Source organism: Balaenoptera physalus (genome assembly GCF_965194825.1).
Source record: "Balaenoptera physalus genome assembly, chromosome: 13".
Classification (NCBI taxonomy): domain Eukaryota; kingdom Metazoa; phylum Chordata; class Mammalia; order Artiodactyla; family Balaenopteridae; genus Balaenoptera; species Balaenoptera physalus.
In genome coordinates this window covers 99,874,583-99,900,873 of record NC_138892.1, presented here as the reverse complement: position 1 = coordinate 99,900,873, position 26,291 = coordinate 99,874,583, and the positions used below count along the sequence as shown (strand labels likewise).

Genomic DNA, 26,291 nt, shown 5'->3' with positions numbered 1-26,291 from the left:
TTCATAATCTAAGCTTGAATAGTACCATATAGTCGGAAAAAGCCCTTTGAGGAGTTTTAAGAAAGGATTGACAAGGTCAGATTTCCATACTGTGGGTAGACAATTTGACCTGTTCAGAGGACAATAGATTTGATACAGATGGGGATAAAGAACAAATAAGAAAAATAGTTAGGGACAGTAGAAGTAAATAGTGTTTTTATCCAAAACTGTGATGTTAGGAATTGTGAAGATGACAATAATTGGGAGGTTACTGACATAGTTAATGATATTAAATCTGACAGTAGGTGAAGACAAGAGTGGGGAGAGGGAAAGGATAAGAAAGATGCCTATGTTTTTAGTTTTTACTGAATGAAATAATGATGGTACCATTAATATAGAGGATGCTAAAGTAAGCAGTTTAGGGAAGGGGATGATGACCTAATATATAGACATTATAAGGTGTAAAGCCAGTTGGTATTTTTAACCCATTTCTATTTTAAAATACAAATGGACCTCATGGGCCTCAGTTTTATGATTCAAAACACGAAATTTTACTTTCTAAATATCTTTAATGTTAGACAGATGGTTTAAAAAAATACTCTGTGGTTTACAGAATTTTCTCTTAATAAGAAATGTCAAGAAGACAAGTTAAAAAAGAAATTTTAAAAAGTGATGTGTTCTCAAGGTTAACATGAATAATCATTATTACACTAAAATAGGGTTCGAGTGGTGGTTCCCGAATGTGATTAAAAACTAGAAAGCCAAATATTTCCTTGTAATTAGATGTTGTTTTTGATTATTAAAGACATATATGCTTGTATCTTTAAGAGCAATGACACATTTTCAGTCTTAGTGGAGTGATGCAGTCAAAAGAATGAAAACCATCTAAAAAGTAGTTTCAAAAATGTGTACCTCATTTCTGTTTTTTTAATACTCAGAAGTGGTCAAGCACTAGTCCATATCAACTTTTCTTCTCTCTTGACCTATTCCTCATCTCCTTTCTCTCTCTTTAGACTCATTGTTCTTTTTATTGTTCCTCACCAACACCATTTTATTTCTTTGGCCTTTCTGCTCTGACAGATATGAATTCTATCTGCCCAGATAAGTTCATTATTTCCTTTAAATTCTGTCAAATGTTATCTTCTAGAGTTTCATTTCCTGAACACACTATTAATATGTTTTATTTCTTAATGTAGCTTATTTTTACTTGTATCATTTATTCTAACCTGTTTATTTTGCTTTTTATATTTCTTCCACACCAGAATATAAACTATGAAAGGACAGGAAGTTTGTCTTCTTCACTGATGTATCTTTAGCACATAAAATAATGTATGGTACATAGTAAGTGCTCATCAAACATTAGTTATGAGTTTTATATATTTTCCATTATTTATTTGACATAATTGTTATGTTATGTAGATAAATATTTCTAGTCTTTTATTTATTGATTAGGGGGGTGTACTGGGTTGCCTACAAAGTCTTCTGTTGCTCTAAGTTTATACAAATATTCTGAAACATTTCTAAATTGCCTTATTGATAGTAATTTTTGCTTAAAGAATAATATGACAAACACTAATGTACCTACCATCAAGCTTAGGAAATATATTATGAATAGATATAAAGTTTTTATCTGCTCATTCATAATTTAATTCCCTCTTTTCCCTATAGAGGATCCCTATTACCTATTTATTTATATCTAATACATACGGCTATGTCTTGCATATATTTTAAAAACGGACATAAACAATGTGTAATGTGCATTTTTAGAATTATTTATATTGGCTCAAATTTATATTTTTGGCATCCCTTAATATTGATATACTCAATATCGTGCTATTTTATTCACTTTCTTCATAAAATATAGTCTATTTTATGAATAGAGTACAATATTTTCACCTATTTTCTTTTCTAAGGATATTCAGATTCTTCCTTTTTTTCCTTTTTATTATCACTCAAACTTCTGTCTTGAATGTTCTTCAATATCTTTCCATAACCATATTTACAGGAGTGTTTCTTCTAGACTATGTACTTATCCGTTTTGTGGTACTGGTATAAGTATATTCAAAACTTCACAAATATTGACAAATTGCTTTTCAAAACTTGTTACTACTTTCACCCCAAGCAGAAGTACATGAGCGCTTCCATTTTTCTACACCATATCCATGATTTGGAATCTACAATCTTTTAATATTTCTAATATCATGAATACAAAATTTTATTAGGATGTTTTGGTTTGCATTTCCATGATAATTACTTATATTTAACTTTCATAATAGTATCTTTAAGGAATATTCAGGTCTAATTCTCTGTGAATTGTCTTTTCACATATTTTCCTATTTTATGTTGAATTGGTTGCCTTTTTATGGATTTACATAAGTTCTTTATATATTCTAGATAGAAATCTACTGTTAAGTGCACCCAGTGTAAATTAGTAAATGTTTAATAACCCACTCTATGGTGGTGGGGAAGATCTCATTGGTAGTGTTTGCCAATTTTATTTGTGTAAGTACTCTGACCATAATCACATTTAAAGCTACTAACCTGATACCACTGAATGCAGAATTGACAAGGGAAGAGATTTATAGTAGTAAAACATTGTACAGTATTTCCACAACCAGATATGATAGATGCAAATAACTTCATAAGTATAGTAAATTTAGCAAAATAACTAAAAATGAGTTTTGAGTGTTTTATTGTTAATATGATTTACAATATTTTATATTTATATAATTGAATTTTAGTAATGATTGTGTTTAACAGCTTGCTTTCAAAATTCCTGAAATTTTAACAATAATCTCTTTTGATTAGCTATGAGCCCGATCCAGCAAACCACTCACTGATTGTATAATTTGTGCTAGTCTGGGTCTATCTTTCCAATCTTAATAATATATTTTACTGTCCAGATAATAAATTTACTTATTTAATTATTACTTTATAGAATCATTTGCATTTATGATTTGGCTTTTTGGAAATTTGATTGAGAAGTGTATCCTTCACCAAAGGTTTTGAGGTTTTCAACTATATTTTCTGTTAAACTTGTGAGGACTTCTTTCATAATTAGATCTCTGATATTCAATACTTTTCCACAGGGAAATGATTTTTTCCATCACCTTTATTGAATAATCTATTCTTTTCTTAGGATCTGTAATACTACCCCTGCAACCACATATTTATTGTTCAATATAATCGTAGACATTTTTTTTTTCCAGAATTTGGTTTGGTTCCTTGGACTAATGTCAAAATATATTCTTCATGCTCTTCACCCACATTGTCTTGACTATTCTTGGTGTTTTCCACTTTATATGATTTGAAATTTAGTGATACAGAACTCAGTCCCATCTGTGGACCCTGCAGTTGCCTGTGAACCAGTTCCAGTTCCTCCCTCTTTCAGGGAACCCCTGGAAAACAATGTCTTAGACAATCACTCACAGACAAAAGAACGCTTGTGGAGATCCAGGCTTCCAGAGATGAAGTTCCACCACACCACTGGAGCAAAGAATATGAGATTGGATGCATTAGAGAAGATAAGAGGAGCAACCTGACTTTACCTACATTACCCTTCCTCCATGGAAACACAGTTTAGGGCCAAGAGAGACCTTCTTGGCCCATGATTTTTTCCACTAGGAAAAGTAAGAGAGTGTGAGTGAGCACCCAGCTTTCTCAGCTATATGGGATGCTGCCAAAGAGGCTGATTTCTCTCATGCCTCATCCACGGTACTGAATCATGATATGCATAACTGGGGGGCTGAGAAGAGTCTAAGATAGCAGCAAATAGGACTCTAAAAGGGCATTAAAAGGATGCAGATCCTACTAACTGAGTCACTGACTCCATCTGGAAACCTGCCTATGAGCCACTTGGATCCACCCAGCTGGCCCACAGTCACCCTCAGTAATAAGCTCACCTCACCTCAAAACACCCACAACCTGTAGTTGCCTCCCTGTGGACACTCCCAACTGTAGCATAGAGAGTGAGCTTTGGCAGATGGCTAGTGAGCATGTGCAGAAACCTAGTCTAAATCTGAAGGCCAACAAGAGACCATAAACATGAACTTTAACATCATGTTTGTGAAAACAAAAGAAAGGCTTTCAGCACCCAGCCTGGTTCATTGCAAGATTAAGATAAGGTATACAAACTTAAAACTTTTGCCACAAGAGGGAGCACAAAGTGTGGAGCAGGTGTATCCATAAAAGGTCCTAGAAAGTGTCAGAATCACTAGCAGTTTTGATGGAAGGTAATTCTCTCCTGATGTCAGTGAGTAAATGGGAGAAGGTGGCTACTACTTCAAATGCAAAGACAGCAATACAAAACTTCAAGAAGCATGAAAAATGTCACCACCGAAGGATCACAGTAATTTTCCAGCAACCAACCCCAAAGACATGGAAATCTATGAATTAACCAATAAAGAATTCAAAATAGCTGTTTTAGGGAAGCTCAACGAGCTACAAGAAAAAAAGAAAAATAATTCAACACTGTAAGGAAAACAATATATGAAAAATGATAAGGTTAGCAAAGTGATACAAATCGTAAAAAGAACTAAACAGAATTGAAGAATATAATAAATGAAATGAAAATATAATGGAAGCATCAACACCAAATGGAACAAGCAGAGAAAGAATCTGTAAACTAGAAGACAAGACCTTTGAAATTATCCAGTCAGAGGAGAACAAAGACCAACTAAAAAAAGTGAATAAAGCCTATGTGATATATAGCATATCATCAAAAGAACCAACTTGCAGACTACTTGAGTTCCAGGAGAAGAGAGGGACAAGGGGGGTGGAAAGTTATTTTGAAAAAATAATGGTTGAGAACTTCCCAAATCTGCTGAGAGATTTCAATATCCACATTTATGAAACTCATAAGTCACCAATCAAAATCAACTTAAAGAGATTCTCTCCAAGACACATTATAATAAAACTGTAAAAAAAAAATCAAGGACAAAGAGATAGTCTTAAAACCAGTGGGAGAAAAAGAAGCTAGTAACTTACAGGGGAACTCCTAGAGGGCTATGAGGAGATTTCCAAGCAAAACCTTACAAACCAGGAGAGAGTGGGATAGTGCTGGGGAAAAAAACTGCCAAGCAAGAATATTCAACCTGGCAAAGTTGTCCTTCAGAATTGAAAGATAAAGATCTTCTCAAAAAAGCAAACAAAAGCTGAGGGAATTCATCATCACTAGATCTGTCTTATGAGAAATGCTGAAAGGGGTTCTTTAACCTGAAATGAAAGGATGCTAATTAGTAACATGAGAACATAGCAAATATACAGGACATTGGTCAAGGTCAAATCCAGAATACTCTAATACTGAAATAGTATAAAGGTTAAAGGAAAAGAATATTAGAAATAACTATAGCAAAAATAATCTGTTTTTAAATACACAATATAAAAAGAAGTAAATTGTGATATGAAAAACATAAAAAGAGTGAGTAAAAGGGTAAGGTTTGGTTTGCAACTGAAGTTGTTATCAGCATAAAATAGATTGTTATATCTATAGCATGTATTATTTAAGCCTGATGGTAACCACAAAGTGAAAACCTATGATAGATTCACAAAAAATAAAGAGAAGAGAATCAAAACATACCACTATGGGAAATTATCAATCCACAAACAAATGCAGCAAGAGAAAGAGAAAAGAACAAGGAAACTACAAAACATCCAGAAAACGATAAAATGGCTTAAGTAAGTGCTTACCTGTTAATAATTACTTTAAATGTAAATGGATTGAATTCTCCAACCAAAAGGCATAGAGTGACTGGACGGATAAGAAAACTGAGACCCAACTACATATATACGTATAAGGACTCACTTCAGCTTTGAGGATCCACTTAGGCTAAAAGTGAAGGGATAAAAAACGATATTCCACAGAATTAGAAACCAAAATAAAGAAGGGGTAGTGATACTTATAACAAACAAAATAGAATTTAAACAAAAATGTTAACAAGAGCTAAAGAAAGTAATTGCATATAATGATAAAAGAGTTATTCATCAAAAAGGTATAACAATGCAAATATATATTCAACTTCAACAAATACTAACAAATGTGATGGAAGAAATAGGCAACAATACAATAATAATATGGAACTATAATACCCACTCTCATCAAATGAGAGATTATCTAGACAGAAAATCAACAAAGGAAATGTTAAACTTGAAATATATTCTAGCCCAAGTGGACATAACAGACTTATATAGAACATCCCAGCCCAAAGAAGCAAAATACACATTCTTATCAAATATATATAGACCATTCTCCAGGATAGGTCATATACTGATCCCAAAAATGTCATAGTAAATTTAAGAAGATTGAATCTTACCAAGCATCTTTTCTGACCACAATGGTATGACTAGAAATCAATTACAAGAAAAAAACAGGAAAGTTTACAATTATGTGGAGATTAAACAACAAGCCCCTGAACAATCCATGGGCAAAAGATGAAATCAAAAGAGAAATTTAAAATTATCTTGAGACAAAAGAAAATGGAACAGAACATATCAGAATTTGTAGGATGCAGCAAAAGCAGTTTTAAGAGGGAAATTTATAGAAAGGAATACCAACATTAAGAAGAAAGAGATCAAATGAACAACCTGAACTTCCGCTTCACAGAACCTCAAAAAGAAGAACAAACTAAGGCCAAAGTTAATAGAAGGAAGGAAATAACAAGATCAGAGGGGAGATAAATAAACTAGAGATAAAAAAACAATAAAAAAGATTAATAAAACTAAGAGCTGTTTTTTTAAAAAACATAAACAAAACAGACAGTGTATTTGTAAGACTAAACATGAAAAAGAAAGAGGACTCAAGTAAATATAATTATAAATGAAAGAGGTGACATTCAACTGTTATCACACAAAGGATGCAAAGGATCATAGGAGGCTCAGTGAACAATTATACAACGTTAAATTGGGAAAACCTAGAAGAAAAAGGAGAAATCACAAATGACACCGCAGAAATACAAAGGATTATAAGAGACTATATGCCAGTAAAATGGACAACCACGAAGAAATGGACAAATTCTTGGAAAGGTACAATTTTCCAAGATGGAACCAGGAAGAATTAGAAAATATGAACAGACCTATCACAAGCAATGAAATTGAAACTGTAATTAAAAATCTTCCAACAAACAAAAGTCCAGGACCATATGGCTTCACAGGCGAATTCTATCAAACATTTAAAGAAGAACTAACACTGATCCTTCCCAAACTCTTCCAAAAAATTGCAGAGGGAGGAACACTCCCAAATTCGTTCTATGAAGCCACGATCACCCTGATACCAAAACCAGAAAAAGCTATCACAAAAAAAGAAAATTATAGACCAATATCACTGATGAACATAGATGCAAAAATCCTGAACAAGATACTAGCAAACAGAATCCAACAACATATTAAAAGGATCATACACCATGATCAAGTGAAACTTATCCCAGGGATGCAAGGATTCTTCAATATATGCAAATCAATCAACGTGATATACCATATTAACAAATTGAAGACAAAAAACCATATGATCATCTCAATAGAGGCAGAAAAAGCTTTTGACAACATTCAACACCCATATATGATAAAAACTTTCCAGAAAGTGGGCATAGAAGGAAGCTACCTCAACATAATAAAGGCCATATACGACAAACCCACAGCAAACATCATTCTCAATGGTGAAAAGCTGAAAGCATTTCCTCTAAGATCAGGAACAAGAAAAAGATGTCCACTCTCGTCACTATTATTCAACATAGTTTTGGAAGTCCTAGCCATGGCAATCAGAGAAGAAAAAGAAATAAAAGGAATACAACTTGGAAAAGAAGAAGTAAAACTGTCACTGTTTGCAGATGACATGATACTATACATAGAAAATCCTAAAGATGCCACCAGAAAACTACTAGAGCTAATCAATGAATTTGGTAAGGTTTCAAGATACAAAATTAATGCACAGAAATCTCTGGCATTCCTATACACTAACAAAGAAAAATCAGAAAGAGAAATTAAGGAAACAATCCCATTTACCATCGTAACAAAAAGAATAAAATACCTAGGAATAAACCTACCTAAGAAGGTGAAAGACTTGTACTCAGAAAACTATAAAACACTGATGAAAGAAATCAAAGATGACATAAACAGATGAAGAAATATACCATGTTTTGGATTGGAAGAATCAATATTGTGAAAATGACTATACTACCCAAAGCAATCTACAGATTCAATGCAATCCCTTTGAAACTACCAATGTCATTCTTCCTAGAATTAGAACAAAAATTTTTACAACTTGTATGGAAACACAAAAGACCCCAAATAGCCAAAACAATCTTGAGAAAGAAAAAAGGAGCTGGAGGAATCAGGCTCCCTGACTTCAAACTATACTACAAAGCTACAGTAATCAAGATAGTATGGTACTGGCACACAAACAGAAATAAAGATCAATGGTACAGGATAGAAAGCCCAGAGATAAACCCACGCACATATGCTCACTTAATTTACGGCAAAGGAGGCAAGAACATACAATGGAGAAAAGCCTCTTCAATAAGTGATGCTGGGAAAACTGGACAGCTACATGTAAAAGAATGAAATTAGAACACTACCTAACACCATACATAAAAATAAACACTAAATGGATTAAATACATAAATGTAAGACCAGACACTACAAAACTCTTAGAGGAAAACATAGGAAAAACACTCTTTGACATAAACCACAGCAAGATCTTTTTTGACCTACCTCCTAGAGTAATGGAAATAAAAACGAAAATAAACAAATGGGACCTAACTAAACTTAAGAGCTTTTGCACAGCAAAGGAAACCATAAACCAGACAAAAAGACAACCCACAGAATGGGAGAAAATAACAACCCAATTTAAAAATGGGTGGAAGACCTAAATAGACATTTCACCAAAGAAGACATACAGATGGCCCAGAGGCACATGAAAACATGCTCAACATCACTAATTATTAGAGAAATGTAAATCAAAACTGCAATGAGATATCACCTCACACCAGTCAGAATGGCCATTATCAAAAAATCTAGAAACAATAAATGTTGGAGAGGGTGTGGTGAAAAGGGAACCCTCTTGCACTGTTAGTGAGAATGTAAATTGATAAAATCACTATGGAGAACGGTATGGAGGTTCCTTAAAAAACTAAAAATAAGGACTTCCCTGGTGGCACAGTGGTTAAGAATCCACCTGCCAATGTAGGGGACACAGGTTCAAGCCCTGGTCCGGGAAGATCCCACATGGCGTGGAGCAACTAAGCCCATGCACCACAACTATTGAGCCTGCTCTCTAGAGCCCGTGAACACAACTACTGAGCCCACATGCCACAACAACTGAAGCTTGCATGCCTAGAGCCCATGCTCCACAATAAGAGAAGCCACTGCAGTGAGAAGCCCACACACTGCAACAAATAATAGCCCCCACTCGCTGCAACTAGAGAAAGCCCGCGTGCAGCAACAAAGACCCAAAGCAGCCAAAAATAAATAAATAAATAAATTTATTTTTTAAAAATACTAAAAATAGAACTACCATATGACCCAGCAATCCTAATACTGGGCATATACCCTGAGAAAACCATAATTCAGAAAGATACATGGGGGCTTCCCTGGTGGCGCAGTGGTTGAGAATCTGCCTGCCAATGCAGGGGACATGGGTTCGAGTCCTGGTCTGGGAAGATCTCACATGTCGCAGAGCAACTAAGCCCGTGTGCTACAACTGCTGAGCCTGAGCGTCTGGAGCCTGTGCTCCACAACAAGAGAGGCCGCGATAGTGAGAGGCCCATGCACCACAATGAAGAATGGCCCCCGCTTGCCGCAACTAGAGAAAGCCCTCGCACAGAAACAAAGACCCAACACAGCCATAAATAAATAAATAAAAGTGAAATTCTTAAAAAAAAAAAAAAAAAAGACACATGTACCACAATGTTCATTGAAGCACTATTTACAATAGCCAGGACATGGAAGCAACCTACGTGTCCATTGACAGATGAAGGAATAAAGAATATGTTGCATACATATACAATGGAATATTACTCAGCCATACAAAGAAACGAAATTGAGTTATATGTATGAGGTGGATGGACCTAGAGTCTGTCATACGGAATGAACTAAGTCAGAAAGAGAAAAACAAATACTGTATGCTAACACATATATATGGAATTTTTTTTTAAATGGTAATGATGAACCTAGCGGTGGGCCAGGAATAAAGACATAGACATAGAGAATGGACTTGAGGACACAGGGTTGGGAGGGGAAGCTGGGGCGAAGTGAGAGAAGTATTGACATATATACACTACCAAATGTAAAATAGCTAGTGGGAAATAGCTGTGTAACACAGCAAGATCAGCTCCGTGTTTTGCGGCGACCTAGAGGGGTGGGATAGGGAGGGTGGGAAGAAGGCTCTAGAGGGCGGGGATATGGGGATATATGTATGCATATGGCTGATTTGCTTTGTTGTACAACAAAACTAACACAGCATTGTGAAGCAATTATACTCCAATAAAGATGTATAAAAAAAAAGGAAACTCTTATTCTAGGTGAAAACCTGGATATGCAGAAGGGAAAGAAGAGTTGAAAAAATTATGTGGATATATTTAAATGGATATTGAGTCGACAAAATGTTAACAATAAAGTTTCAAATTTTAAAATATATATTTGTATTCGAATTCAAGGGAGCAAATACGGCATAAGCAGTAAATAAAGGTAGAAGGTAGTTATGTCTTTTCATTTTGCGAGAGAGGGTAAAGGTACTAATTTGTTACACTTTAATGAGTTAAGAATTTATGCTGTAAAATGTGGGGCACTAATAACATAATATTTAAAACATATTAAACTGACAACCTCTTACAGAGGACAGTTAAAATAGTTATTGTGAAAGATAAAAAGAAAAAAACAAAAAAAGTGGAGTTCAAAGAAATGGTAGCATTCATCTCTGATTAAGGATAACTATATTATACTTAATTAATTATATATACATACTATACATACTTACATATAAATAATATATGTAAATATATCTTATAATAATTTTAAAATTGTTAAATATAAATAGAGTAACTTCCAATTTAAATTCTAAGAATATTTATATTTAAAATAACTGTTCACCATCTTAATGAGAAACTCCTTTAACAAAAGCCTAAAGAAAGAGGAAAGTAAAAAGATGAAAAATATACCATGCAACATAAGCCAGTAGAAAATTGCTATAGTTAGTATACTGTTATAATAGAAGGCAAGAACTGTGTTGGAAATGATGAAGCCTGTTTCATAATGATACAGTATCTAAACTATTAGCAATGTTTTTAAAAAAATCTTTATGTACTTAATAATACAAGTTCAACATAAGTTTGAAAAAAGTGAACTATTACAAATAGAGATTTAAACAATTCTCTCTCACTGCTTACAAACAAGCAGATATCAGTAAGGCTAAAGAAAGATTTAAACTAGACAACTAATCAATACATATATGTAGAACACATACTATATACTAGTATGGACTATTCATATTTTTTTTACATAGAAATTTTCAAAAAATACACTATAAATCATATTTCCAAGCATATTCATATAAAAATATAGAAGTGGTGTCACTGCAGTAGCTGCTAGCCAAGTTTGGCAAGTGGGCACTTGAAATGTGGGTATTCAAATATAATTTTAATTAGTTAAAAAAATAATATTTTAATATTGTTTTCTCATTCACACCAGCCACTTTTAACAAAGATGTAGAATATTTCTAGCTTCACAGAAAATTCTCTAACCAAATAGAATGCTCTTTACTATATGCAGAATTACCAAAAATTTGAAAATCCTTATATGGTGTTAAATTCAGTAATAAATGTCTAAGTAACAGATGGACCATAGAAATGACCACAATGAACATTCAAAATTTTTATAAGAATTACAAGGAAAATATAAAACCAAATGTCTGTCTTGTGAAGTACTGATTGCCTTAAATGCTTACCTTACAAACTAAATAAAACAAACAAAGCAGAAATCCAAGGATGCATCACAAGAAACTAAAAATGGAAAAGCTAAATTTAGGTGAAATTAAAACCAAATGAAGTAGAAGGAAGAAAACAATAAATAGTACAAAATCAAGACAAAGAACAAAATTACAATAGAGAGGAACAACAAGGCCAAATGTATTCTCATTGAAAACATTTAATAAAATTGATAAAAGACTGCTGAAAAAAAGGTGAGGAGAGGGAATCCCTGACGGTTCAGTGGTTAGGACACCGCACTCTCACTGCCGAGGCCCCGCGTTCATTCCCTGGTCAGGGAACTAAGATCCCACAAGCCATGCGGTGTGGCCAAAAAAAAAAAAATTTGAGAAGAAACAAGTCTTTTATGTCTATAATAAATATGGGGATACCATGTGGTTTTTACAGATATCAAACAGATAAAAAAGTAATATTATGAAAACATTTTAGTATCTATATAAAATAGAAAAATCCTAAAATGCAAATTATCAAAATGCAGCACAGCAAATAGAAACCTGACAAATAGTAAACCTAACACATATTGTAAAGAAATTGAGTTAGTTATATAAACCATCCCACAAAAAAGTTCTAGAAGCTCAGATGGCATTGGTAGTGAATAATAACACTTGAAAACGTAGCAGTACTCTTTCACAAAGGTCCACGTAAAAGAAAAGGAAATACTTCCTAATAATAGCCTTGGTAACAACTTGTCAAGTACATAACGTAAATGAAAACTCAGTCAAATCTCTTTGGGAACACAGATAAAGAAAAACTTAATCTAGCCTGACCTAGATATAATATATGCATTGATTTTTTTAAAAAGGACAACACATGATCATTGTGATTTTACTTCAAAATGCAAGATTTGTTTAACATATGAAAGAAATAAAGGTAATTTACTTCATAATCATTATACAGAGAAAACATTTATCATTCCAACTGATGGAAAAATAATACAAATGTAACATCAATTGATTATAAAATTTGTTTGAAAAATGAGAATATTATGGAATTGTTTTCATATGAGAAACTTATGATGAAAGAAACCTTAAGACAAACCTCATATTGATGAAATATTGAAACCTTTTCCTCGAAAATAGAAAAGGATACATATAGAACCTTTACTGTACCTTCTATTCAACATTGGAAATAAAATCCTAGCCTATAAAAATAAGTCAAGAAAAAAATTGCATCTGGAAAGAAGAAATAAAGTGTGATTATTTACAAATGCAATAGCTGTTACATAAAAATCCAGAAGACTATATATTTGAAATGACAGAATTAATACATAAAGTCAGAGAAATCATTGGCTATAAGACCAACATGTAAACCTCATGGTATTACTGTTTACAGCAGCAAAACTTACTAAAAATTTTCAAATAAGGATGTCATTTACTAAAGCATGAGAGTGAAATACCCATGTATCTTTAAGAACTCAATATAGAAAAATACAAAATATAATAGGGAGAATTTAAAGAAAACCTAATTCATAGATAAAGCATAATATTGACTGGAAGAGCCAATATTGTAAAGATGACTATCTTTACAAATTACTTTGAAGATTAAATGCAATCCCAAACATAATTCCAGGATTTTTTTTTAAAACAGCTTTATTGAGGTGTAATTTACATGGCATAAAATTTATCCACTTAAAGTGTATAAATCAGTGATTTTTTTTCTTTAGTATATTCACAGAGTTTACAACCATCAACACTAACAAACTCTAGACAAACGCTTTCATCACCCCCAGAAGAAACATAGTAACCATTAGCAGTCATTTTCCAATCCTACCTCTGCTCAGCCCTTGGTAACCATCAATCCACTCTCTGCCTCTAGAATAGGTTTCCCTCTTCTGGATATTTCATATAAATGGACCCATACAACATGCGATCTTTCACAAAGGTTGAAGGCCATAAAAATAACGTAGAGTAAAAAAAGCCAGACACAAAAGTAATGATATCTATACTTTTTGGTGTGCATATTATATTTCAATATAATTCATTTTAAAATTTATACAATCATAATATTATTTCCATTTCATAAAAGGTAAAGTTACTCAACAGCATCCAAACTCACGTTTTCTCAAGCTGATGCTTGCAATTATATGTATGTGGGAGCTCACAACTGTCGGATTTAATGCCATCTGAATATAGCAGAGCACAGTTACGTTTATCAGGTGATGTGTCTGTTATACTGTAATGGAAAACAAGGCACAGTCCTGTTATATGAGGACAACTCATGAAACAATAGCATTTTCCATGTCACTGTCATAAAAGATATTTTGAAAATGGGTAATGATTTTTTAATATAATTTTTCTTTTTTCAAATTTTTCACCACTCTGCACAGGTCTGTGAACGACTGACAAAGCGCCCTGAGTTTTTTTTGTGTGTGTTTTTTTAAATTTATTTATTTATTTTATTTTTGGCTGTGTTGGGTCTTCGTTTCTGTGCGAGGGCTTTCTCTAGTTGTGGCAAGCGGGGGCCACTCTTCATCGCGGTGTGCGGGCCTCTCACTATCGCGGCCTCTCTTGTTGCGGAGCACAGGCTCCAGACGCGCAGGCTCAGTAGTTGTGGCTCACAGGCCTAGTTGCTCGGCAGCATGTGGGATCTTCCCGGACCAGGGTTCGAACCCGTATCGCCTGCATTGGCAGGCAGACTCTCAGCCACTGCGCCACCAGGGAAGCCCCTTATAATTTTAGTAAGAGCTTGTTATTAGGGAAATGGGCTACTGAGTAGCCCATTCTTTAATAATTATATCGACATTTTATTAACTTTCAACATCTTCCTTCATCTTTCTATAATTCAACTAAAACAAATGTTTTAATATTATTCTTAAAATTTTTATTTTTAATCTCTTCCTCCTCTATACAGTATTACTTTTAAAAACTTACCGTAGTTTGGAAGTTGAACCATTTAACCACATCCATTCATGACCACGGCCTTTACGAAAGACTGAAATCCATGACATAACTGATAGGGACCTCAGGAATTTCTAGCCAAAAATAAAGAATTTTCACGTAAATAGTCGTTATGAAAGCTTTTTATTAATTTTTCAAAGGCAAGTAGTGTGTTCTTTCATAGGATCCTTAGTTTTCTGAACAAAATGAGAGTGTTAGAGTCTCATCTAACACTAAAAATATATTAAAGTTGAAAGTTTTAATATTGCCAAAAACATTAACCAAGGTCTGTACTTTTGATGTAAAATTAACTCAAACAGTTACGCTTAGCAGTTTCACTGCTTTTCTTAGGTTAATAAGGAAAATTCTGATTCATGTAATTCAATTGTTACCCATGTTGTCAAAACTAATATAGCAAGGCTTTAAATGAGTTTTTAGATTCTGTGACATCCATTTCTCAGGATACTGTGACTATATCAATGGATTTCTCTACTATGTTTCTCAGAGTTTCGGTTTTAGAAGGAAATTAAGGGAATGAAATTGAGAAAATAAGTGACATGAAAGCCAAAGATTTGGTTTCCTGGGCCTCACACCATTCTTTGACTAGATCAACCCCCAATCACTCTGTTTCTGTGTTGCTGGAATCAAATGGACCAGACAAGGAGTCAGAGACCCATTTCTCTCATCTGCGCCCTGCTAAGTACAACTGTAAACCCTGGAACTAATGAAAGACACAAGTCAAGGAGAACTCTGAAAGGTGAAAAGAGAAAGGTGAAGTGGTTTGCGACCCTGGGGTTAAGGAACAACTATTAGGGGCATCTTATATCCATCACCCAACCGAAGAAAGTGACCTAGGCCTGCTGCTTCCCAACACCCAGCCTAGCCATTCCTCCTCGGTGTTGAGGGGAATCCTGTGGGCAACACCAGGTGAGCCTTACAAGGTGATCCAGCAGGACACCTGCTAACAAGAAGCAGCCAGAGGAAGTGCTTCTCCTCCCCGCCACCGAGAGATACCAGAGTTGGGGGGTAGGGGTGGAGGTGGGACTAACAAAGGGGATCCCATGACTAAAAGTACTGAACCCAGGAAGCCTCTTTATCCCTGAGGGCATAAGACTCCATCTCTACCCAGAGACATTGGATAGATTGGATTTAAAATGTTATATTTACATAATGAGCAGTGGAAATTTATAAACTACACATAAATGCAATAATATGAATGAACTGCAAAAATAGCATATGGGGGTGAGAGGAGACAGGAAGAAAAATGCATACTCTATGATTCCATGTATATGAAGTTCAAAAACAAGCAAAGAGATTCTATAATATCAAAAGTCAGGACAGTGGGTATACAAGGAGGGTGGAGAAGTGATGAGAGAATACAGAGGAGTGGGGCTGCTGTGAAGTGGAAACTTCTATTCCATGATCTGATATGCAATTACATGGTTCTATACATTTTGTGATCAATATGCAAAATCACGGTGTGTTTATTTTCCTTTATATATTGTAAAATTAAATAGCACAGTTTATTTTAGAAAATAATAGCATTTGTAGAAACATTTTTTTTATGAAAAGCAAGAACTGGAAATTATCAAACGTGTATTAATGGTATAAAAATATAAATAGAATATCATAAAGTTGTATTCCGTTGTTTAATGGGACATTAACAGGCCTTAAACAAACTACAAATATGTACAAAAACACAAGTGAATCCTAACAAATATAATATTGACTGAATCAAGCCTTTAACAAAGTGTTTGCAACATTTAATATCTTACCATTTCTTCTTCATTATCTATATAAAGCAGAGTAGAATTCTCAGTAGCACAGGCCATCACACTCTCATTCCATGTTTTTTTTTCAAAATGAGTATAATAGCAATTGTTGGAATATGTAAACCACTCTTTTGGACATTGACCAGAATGACATTCTGAAGAAAGATTGTGAATTATTATCCAAAAACAATTTGAATTTAAAAAAATGAAAATTAACTTCCATATATGCATGGGTATAAATATATACATGTGTATATATATAAAACACATCTATGCACCCTCAAGGCTGGTGCATATAAAACAAACCACACTCATACATTCACAGAGAAGAGTCAATCTCTCACCCCCCAGTTTATGTCTCCATATAAAGCAAACACACAGATATAGCCACTCTTTACATGTCCTGAAAATTAGGAAATGAAACCCCTGTTTTAGAATAGCAAAATTATTTGTCTCTTATCATATTACAGAGGGAGGAAATTTGAGCCAAGTGTCAACAGTGGGTATGGTGATCGTATTGTTGCATAGGGAGAAACCTTCTCCTATAATCATTATTTATGAATATTTGTTGCCCGATTTTGGAATTTATGTTCTGCCCCAAAATCTATTCTTATTTTCGCTAGCCTAAGATAGAGACAAAATACAAACTGTATTTATATCAGAACTTTGAAAATCATTATGTACCTTTCTGGAGCCTTTTTATCGGAGAGGAGTTATTCTGCTCCCGTATTACAGTAGCTACAAAATTAATCATTATAAAAGTTAATATTGATCTAAATAAATCATAATGATTGTAGTTTCTGAGTTGAAATTTGGTTTATTGCTTAGGATTAGAATAATCTGGAATAAAATTGATTTTACCAAGAAAAATTAAGTAATGAAGATTTAGTTGAAAAAATATTTCAGAAGCCTAAAGGAACAGATCACCACCTCTTATAGTATTTGTTTTAACCAATCTCAAGAATTAATTTGTATTTCTCAATAAGATCTTTCAATCTCCTAAAGCATGCTTTTGAGTTATGAAATCAGAATATACATATACATACTCTCTGTAATTATTGTGTTGTATACTTTTGACAAATTCAGAATAACCATTCCACATTTAGTCTAAATGCATACATTTTAATGAGAGGCCCATTCCATAATATGATAAAGTGTTTAGAGGCACTGACCATCATTAAAGTGTAAAGTTCCCTTATAATTTTTCAAAAATCTACTTACAGGGAGTAAAAACTATCATTGTTACCACACTGGACATCAAAACAAGGCAGATGATTCCCAGAACCCCAGCAATGAGCTTCTCTGGAGGTGATGGTATATCTGCAGGGAAAGAAAAGGAAACACTGAGAAAAGAGTGATGGTGACAGTTGTTTAGAAAGTTTACAAACAAAAGAACCCACATAAACAGGGAGTTATATATATAAACTTGGACCCCAAGCCCATTTCTACCACTACAATCTTTCTTTCAGAATATACCATTGCATTTTCAGCATATATAATGCTTCATGAGTTGTTGATCAAAGACTACAAATTACAGCAATGCCAGAATAAAAGTAGTCCTCCAATTTCACAGTAGAATACCATATCCAACGTTAAGTTCTGTTCCTCAAAATGAAAAATATGTGAGCTTATCTCCTACTCTTTCTCCAACCTCTGTACCCCAACTGCATATCCTAGAACAGTTCCATCATGTGACTATTAAATGTTTTACCTTTGCAGTGGTAGTTCTTGTCATTCCCTCGAAGATTCTGAGAAGCATTTTGAAGATTTAATTCTGCATAGGTTATTTCCTGCTCAGTTATTGAAATGGAACTTTTAGTGCCCTTAGGTTTTATTTGCTGCCTCTTTGAGTTCTTGGCTACCTTCAGTTCTGCATAGGTTACTCCTTGGTTATTCATCTCTGCAGCTGAATTATGTCAAACAGTGCTCTAAGTGTACTTAGGAATGAATGGTATATGTAAGATGAGATCCCTAGTACGGTAAAATGGGCGGGGTAGAGTTTAGTGCTCACTTCGCAGTAGAACAATCTTAAGGCCTGGTTCAAAATTCCTTAGAGCTTTAAACAAGTGTCTCATGGTAGAATACTTTTTTTTTTAAAGATATTCTACATTTGGCAACGTATTTTTGGTTGAAACAATGAAAAGCAATAAATTAGGGAGGAATAAAGAAGTTCATGACTAATAATATCCTAGGCAGATTCCACAGAAATATTTTAACACCATTATAATGCTTGTATTAAAATTAAAATGTTTTATTAGAAAAGAGAAATTCACCTATATTTATGATAATTTTGAAATCCAGTAATGGTTAAAGATAGAGTATTTTAAAGATGGGGAAAGAGTAATGTTGGCATGTACAACAATTTCCTACACTAAATTACATTATTTGGTGACTTACATTTATTTACTAAAAGTGTTACCAAATGGTCGTTATTTTGAATGGTTGAGGAGTTCTGAGAAAACATTAAAAATTGAGGAAATACTTCATGTATTGGAAAATGTTACATGATACACTAAACTTATACATAACCTAGACAATATTAAAAATAAAACAACAGAAAAAGACTAAAAAATATTTATTTTGCAAAAGTAATTGATAAGTGACTTAATGGCTAAGATGTGAACCCACAAAATAATAAACAAATATAAGTAATTTATGGAAGAACACTGTTAGTTCAAACTTCCAGAAAGATCCTATAGGTGTCAAAGTTAGTAAAGGTCATTTTAGTTGTATAAGTGATGGTAATTACTTATAAAAATTACTTATTAAAAAATCCAGATAACATAACTTAATATATCAGTCAATGGACGCAGTAGTCAGAAAGACCTGGAAATTAATTATGGCTTTGAAACTTACAAGAGTGTGACCTTTAAAAAATTATTTAGTATCTAGTAACCTATTTTACTAATCTAAAATGGAAATAAGAATATGTAATATACAATGCATGTAACACTGAGCACTCAACCTGACACTCATAAGTTCTCAATAAGTATCAGTTTTAATTATTATTTTAGTCACAATTTCTATGTTACTATTTCTAATTCACATCTGTTAGACCCTGTAAAGTAATTTACTAAGCAGGAATGTCTTTAATTAGCATGGTACATCTCTTTTGCAGTGTTTGTTCGATTTTTTTAAAAATTCTTTCATTACTTACAATTAGCATTTAGGAAGCTACCTCATCCTGATTTTTATTATAAAATCAGGCTGCTTTTATTCAATCTAAGTACAAGTATGAGGAATTATGTTTGGCTTTTGTTATGCAATGAATTCCTTTCCAAGACTCTATTTATAAAGGTTGAGCAAAATATATATTAACAAATTATTATACAAAAAAACCCACCTTCTACTGATTATAAAATCCCAAACTAATTGTTCCCTGACATGATGTCTGTGGGTTTCACTTAATATTATATTGATTTACAAACCCAAATATGCAAGTGCATATGCAATTGACTAACTTCCTACAGACAATAAATTGAATACTTTGAGAAATCTTCCAACATATTTCATGTTTTATGGTTGCTTTTTACCCTGAATTATTTTAAAAAACACAAATGTTCTACTTTTATTTTCTTGTATATTAATTGTTCCTCACTTGCATCACATTTAACATTTGTTATTTCCCACTAAGTGAGGTGGTCTAGTAGAGAGACAGGAGAGGAGGGACACATACCTTCTGTTGGCCAGAAAGTCGTGCATCCTTTAGTGGGGAGGTCAGGTTACTCTCATAAAAGAGGCCTGCTATAGCTGGGTAATAAAATGAGAAATTTAAAGACATAAATCTAGGACAAGAATAAACAATGTCTGTGACCTCCACAGACTGCCCTGTGAAGGCTCAGAGTGAAACAAGAGTGGAAAAAGTTGATTTCTCATCAATGTGTCACTTTAGGTTTGAACAGGAAATTCTCACACTTAGGCTATTTTGAAGACGGTTTACCTCATCACACACCTCCAGAAAATAGGAGACTTTGGGCTCCAGTTGAAAGGACAAATGGACCTCTAAGTGTGTCATTTAGATTTTTCATTTTCAAATGTCTCTGAGAAATTGTTTTCATATTCTACAAGATCTGAGGAGATGGCGGCTTAGCCACCCTGCAGTTATCTTGTTTCCATCTCAATCACAAACACTGCAAACTTCAAATACCTCAAGTTTTACTTTTAAACTAGGTTGCTAAATCTTGGCAGTACATACACTATTTCCTCATATCGATTATTATTTCATTTCTATTGTCATGGAAGAAATTCTAAAAACCATAATCCCATTTTCAACAAGTATTTAAGGATATTTGTCACTAATTATCCTGAGGAATTTCTACATTCTCAACCATACTCTACCTGGCACAAAGTCCATCATTTTCAAAATACCATCTCTATTTCTCTGCCCTAGTTCTTACATTCCATTTTATTCTTGTTAAATAAATAATTTAATCTGCAGATTTCCTCTGATAAAAATAAATGCCCCTTGAAAGGATAAAACACAAACAATATTAAACTGTATCACCATGACATAGGTGGAAATATTAAATAACTACTCATTATATCATTCATGAATTCATCCTCCAATCATGACTAGTTGTCTATATTATACTAGGAATATTTGATGTAATGACATAAACCCAAGTCAAACTATGCAGTTCAAGAAAAGGTAATTTTTAAAAATATCACCTAACCAAACAATGGGAAGGGGAGGAAAAGAAGGCTTAAACCACAAGATAAATGGCACATGCAAATGAAAATGACAAGAAAGTATGGGTAGCAATACTCATATCAGACAAAATAGACTTTAAAACAAAGTTCATAATGAAAGACAAAGGACACTATATAGTGATAAATGTATCAATACAAGAAGAGGATATTACACTTGTTAACATGTATGCACCCAATATACTTAGGAGCATCTAAATATATAAAACAAACACTACAGACATAAAAAGAGAAATCGATGGGAATACAATAATAGTAGGAGTCTTTAATACCCCCACTGACATCACTGGACAGATCTTCCAGACATAAAAAGCAATAAGGCAAAGGAGATCCTAAATGACACTATAGAACAGTTGAACTTAATTGATGTCTACAGGACGTTACATACAAAAAAACCATAATACACACTCTTTTTTAAGTGCACATGGAACATTCTCAAGGATAGACCACATAGTAGGACATAAAATAAGCCTCAAGAAATGTAACGGATAGAAATTATTTCAAACATCTTTTCTGACCACAACCATATGTAAATAGAAATCAACCACAGGAAAAAAATGAGAAAAAAAAAATGATTACATGGAGACTAAACAACGTGATACTAAAAACCAATGGGTCAAAATGAAATGAAAGAGAAAATCAGAAAATACCTGGAGTTTATATATATAAACTTGGACCCCAAGCCCATTTCTACCACTACAATCTTTTTTTAGATACTTTTCTCATGTAGGTCATTACAGAGTATTTGAGTAGAGTTCCCTGTGCTATACAGTAGTCCTTGTTGGTTATCTATTTTAAATATAGTAGAGTGTATATGTCAATCCCAAAGCACTAATTTATCCCTCCCCCCCTTATCCCCTGGTAACCATAAGTTTGTTTTCTACATCTGTGACTCTACTTCTGTTTTATAAATAAGTTCATTTATACCCTTTTTTTTAGATTCCACATATAAGCAATATGGCATGATATTTGTCTTTCCGTGTCTGACTTACCTCACTCAGTATGACAGTCTCTACGTCCATCCATGTTGCTGCAAATGGCATTATCTTGTTCTTTTTTATGGCTGAGTAATATTCCATTGTATATATGCACCACATCTTCTTTATCCATTCCTTTGTTGATGGCCATTAAATAAAATGTTTCAAATAATGTACGGATCCACTTAAGCAAAGGCTGTGGAGAAAGGTATAAAAATAAATACAAAATTTTCTCATAATTACACAATACATAAATAACTTTTTTATGCTAACTCCTTATTATGCTTCTTTTTACTTCCTTTTATGAATTTATTTTTTATTTTAATATAAATGGCATCATACTGTACACAGTTTTGTATTCTAAATATTTCCCTTTAAATAAAAGTATCTTTTCATTATAAGTAGGATTTTAAAACAAGAATTTTGTAAGGTACATACTATGTCATTATATAGATGTAACCTGTTTATTCAAACATTTCTTAATGTTGGATTTAGGGTATTTTTTATTTCACTATTATGACTTTTTGTAGTGATAACTTCTGTAGTACATGAATTATTGACTTAATTTTGTTCATTGCTTTAGTATAAAAATTTTTTAATGTGATGGAATTCAAAAGATGTGAACATCCTTCAGTCTCTTGACTCAGATTACTATTTTGTTTTCCAGACCGGTTGCTACAAATTACACTACCAACAGCAATGTATAACCAATGTGAAATATCCATTAATTTATATAAATTATTATTACTATGATTAATTATCACATTTATGAAATGTGATCTTTAGGGTATGATTTTTATTTTGGGTATTTGTAGTTCTTTTGATTACAAAGCAGACAAAATTGTATGTGTATGTGTGTTGGCTCCTTTTATTTTCTGCTCTGTAAATTTTTCATTCTTTACCTAGTTTTCTTCTATGGTTGTTTATTTTTTTCCATTCTATTTTCAAAGAATATTGAAAAATTTGAGAACATGAAAAAAAATTTTGAGAACATGTTTCAAAAAGTCACATGAAACATGTATGTAAAACATAATGATAACCAATTAACATAATAATATGTATAAGAAAAATATTTTGAATTATTCACTATTTGTGTTATAGAATTACTAATTATCTAGACTTCAACACAAAAAATACCTGAGGTACGTAGATTAATTCTATAATCTGGGAATAATTATAGATTAATTTCATTAAATTTTCTGTCACTTCACAAATTTCTTGTGTTGCCATTTAACATGCCACTATCCAAAATACCCTTAAGTTTTCCTTTCATTGGGAGATTCCCCCCCCCCCCCCACAGGCAGAAATGAGTTTATTGCATTAGAAAAAATACCAAAGAAAAATAGCAAACACCTCCGTGCTAGACACAATTATTAGTTTGACTTCAAGGGCGAAAAGGAATCTCAAAGGTACAAATTTTATTTCTGGGAGGGGGTCGCGGTCTCATCCCTCCCCTTCCTTCTCTGTCCCTTTAAACCAATGGACCTCTATGGAGGTGTCCACCTATGGGATACAATCACGCACATCTTCCTTCTCGCTCCGCTTGCCTGCGCACGCCCGTGTGGAGCTAGCGGGTCACAGCGAGCAGGCTCCTGAGGCTCTGGGATAGACAGAGAACCGTGAGGATGGGGTTGGGGGCGGTTCCTAGCCTGAGACCAGGTTTTCAGTTAGTGGGGCTGGATGGTGGGGCTAGGGTGGGAGAGGGAGGGCTTGCCTTCCTGCAGAGCTGAGAAGACAGCTTATTGATCCCTCCTTCTCCCCCCACAAACCCTAAGGCACAGGCATTGGCACAAATGGCTGTTGCACATGAAGGGTGGCTTTCAATGGACCAAGTGACTCAAAGTCTCTCAGGGGAGCTACTCAGGCTAACTTCGTGGTACAGCCCTGGGTCTGGAGGTGACTAGTGGAAGGAGAGAAATCAGCTGAGCCTGGATGTGGGAGGAGAGAGAAGAGAAGGAGCTTGTGATGCACTGTCCAAAATACCCTGGAGTTTTCCTTTCATTGGGAGATTTTGCATATCTTTTTATTTTCTGTAATATTTTCTATTCAGGATAAATTTTTTTTTTTTAATTTTTACTTTTTGTCTCACCACACAGCACATGGGATCTTAGCTCCAACAGGGATCGAACCCACGCCCCCTGCAGTGGAAGCATGGAGTCTTAACCACTGCACTGCTAGGGAAGTCCTTATTCAGGACAAATTTTAGAGAGAATCATAGTAACATTCCATTTTTTATTATAGGTTTAGGTATCTTTTTTCTCTTTTCTCTCTCTTCAATATAAACTGTAGAATTGTTCAACTATTTGGAAAACTATTATCTGGTGAATAATAGACAATTTTTGGAAAGAGTTTTTATCTTTAGTTTTGTTATTGTTGTAGAGGTAAAAGGTTTTTCTGCTAATGTACCTGAAAAGTATTGAAAATGAGCTAGCATTTATTAGTCCATTATAATTTTAATAGCAATGTAACTTTATTTTTCATTTTTGCAAACCTCAGAATTTTTTTATATCTTCAAATTGAAGAAGGACCAGGTTGCAATTAAGAGGCAAGTCCAACTGATGTTTAACTGTATTTCAAGAAACAGTAAAACTGCAATAATTTACCTATCTATCTAATCTTTCTATCTATAATTCTTATGTGTTAAGGTTATTTGGGTAAAATTATGTTCATTTTCTAAACTTGAACTAAAACAAATAATAAATACCAAGTCCAGAGAGGTAGGACTGGTTAGGAGATGATGCAATTGAAATTCTCAAGCACCAAGTGGCTTTTAATCCCTCTGAACTGCATGCTGAACCTCTGCCTCATTCTAAGTCTGGTTATACTCATAATTGTATTACGGTTATAACAGTTCTAGGTATCACAGCCTGCACAGCAATAGCCAAAGGAAAAAAGAGACCAATTTTTTTCTCTCTCTCTATTTTTTTAAAGTAAGGGATTCTTTCCTAGAAGCCACCCTTCAGACTACCTTTATGTCTCATTGGTAAAAATTGTCTCATTCTAAATTTTAAACCAAATCACTGGCAAGATGAAATGGATGCTCATGATTGACTTAGGCTAATATCTGGAACAGAATAAATGTTGGAGAATCAATCAATATGAAAACTGAAGTACTTTAATCTATTTAGATGTGAGAAAAGACTATAATTTTTCCTAGATAGGTAAGCAAAGTTCCCAGCTCCATTATTGAATGATCCTTCCTTTTAGCCTCTGAATTGTATGACAAATTTATACCTTTTTAGAACAACTACATGTACCATTTAGTTAATTATAGAATATAGTTTATACATATCATGTATTATTCTAGATATACTAAGTAGTTAAAAGAAGAAGTTGAATCAGAAAGCAAAAATACAAAAATCTTACTACAATATGGTGTATTTTACTCACTAAAGATCAACTTTACTGATCATCATTTATCTCCATCTTGGTTTTGCTTTTGTATTATACTAACATAGAATTTTAGACTCAAAAATTAAACTTGAGATGGTCTCTTCTAACCTCTCATTATTTGTATGAGGAAATTGGAATAGTTATTTTCTTAAGGTAGTAGAATTAATTTGTGGCATGACAAGGATTATAACTGTCCCCTCGATTCAAGTTCAAAGTTCTTTTAGAGAATCTTGAACTCACTTGTTTTATGGGATTCTAAACGTTAAAAGATTATGAGTCTTAGACTATTCATACCTTCCTAAAGTAGCTTGAACCTTTACTGTTCCCCTGAAGTTTCAGGGCAGATTTGGCTCCACATTCTTGGAATATCCATCCATACCTTGCTGGAGAGAACATATTTGTCTCTGTCCTAACCTCTGCTGAGTGAAATGAGAAAGAAAAATCTTGTATTTATTCAGAATCTTTTTCTTCTTTAAATTTATTTATTTATTTTCATGGAGAAGACAGAGGTTATTTTATATTATTGTGGAAGTGTAGATGAGGGATTATATTTTTGATGATACATATATATGTACATATATATGTGGATTTTGACTAAAGACTGTCACTTATTAG

The 26,291-nt window shown here is 33.5% G+C and overlaps 2 protein-coding genes across 2 annotated transcripts in view; both read right to left on the bottom strand.

Annotated features, from left to right (window-relative positions):
- CLEC12A (C-type lectin domain family 12 member A) overlaps positions 1–26,291 on the bottom strand; it is a 340,991-nt gene that overhangs the window by 299,241 nt on the left and 15,459 nt on the right. The window lies entirely within an intron of this gene.
- LOC309640894 (NKG2-A/NKG2-B type II integral membrane protein-like) lies at positions 10,375–24,374 on the bottom strand. Its single transcript, XM_082420372.1, has 6 exons — positions 18,311–24,374; positions 17,821–17,919; positions 17,284–17,337; positions 16,603–16,754; positions 14,822–14,922; positions 10,375–14,123 (listed from the first exon to the last, which is right to left on the bottom strand). The coding sequence occupies exons 1-6, from the start codon at positions 18,495–18,497 to the stop codon at positions 14,003–14,005; spliced, it is 714 nt and encodes a 237-aa protein (XP_082276498.1). The 5' UTR covers positions 18,498–24,374; the 3' UTR covers positions 10,375–14,002.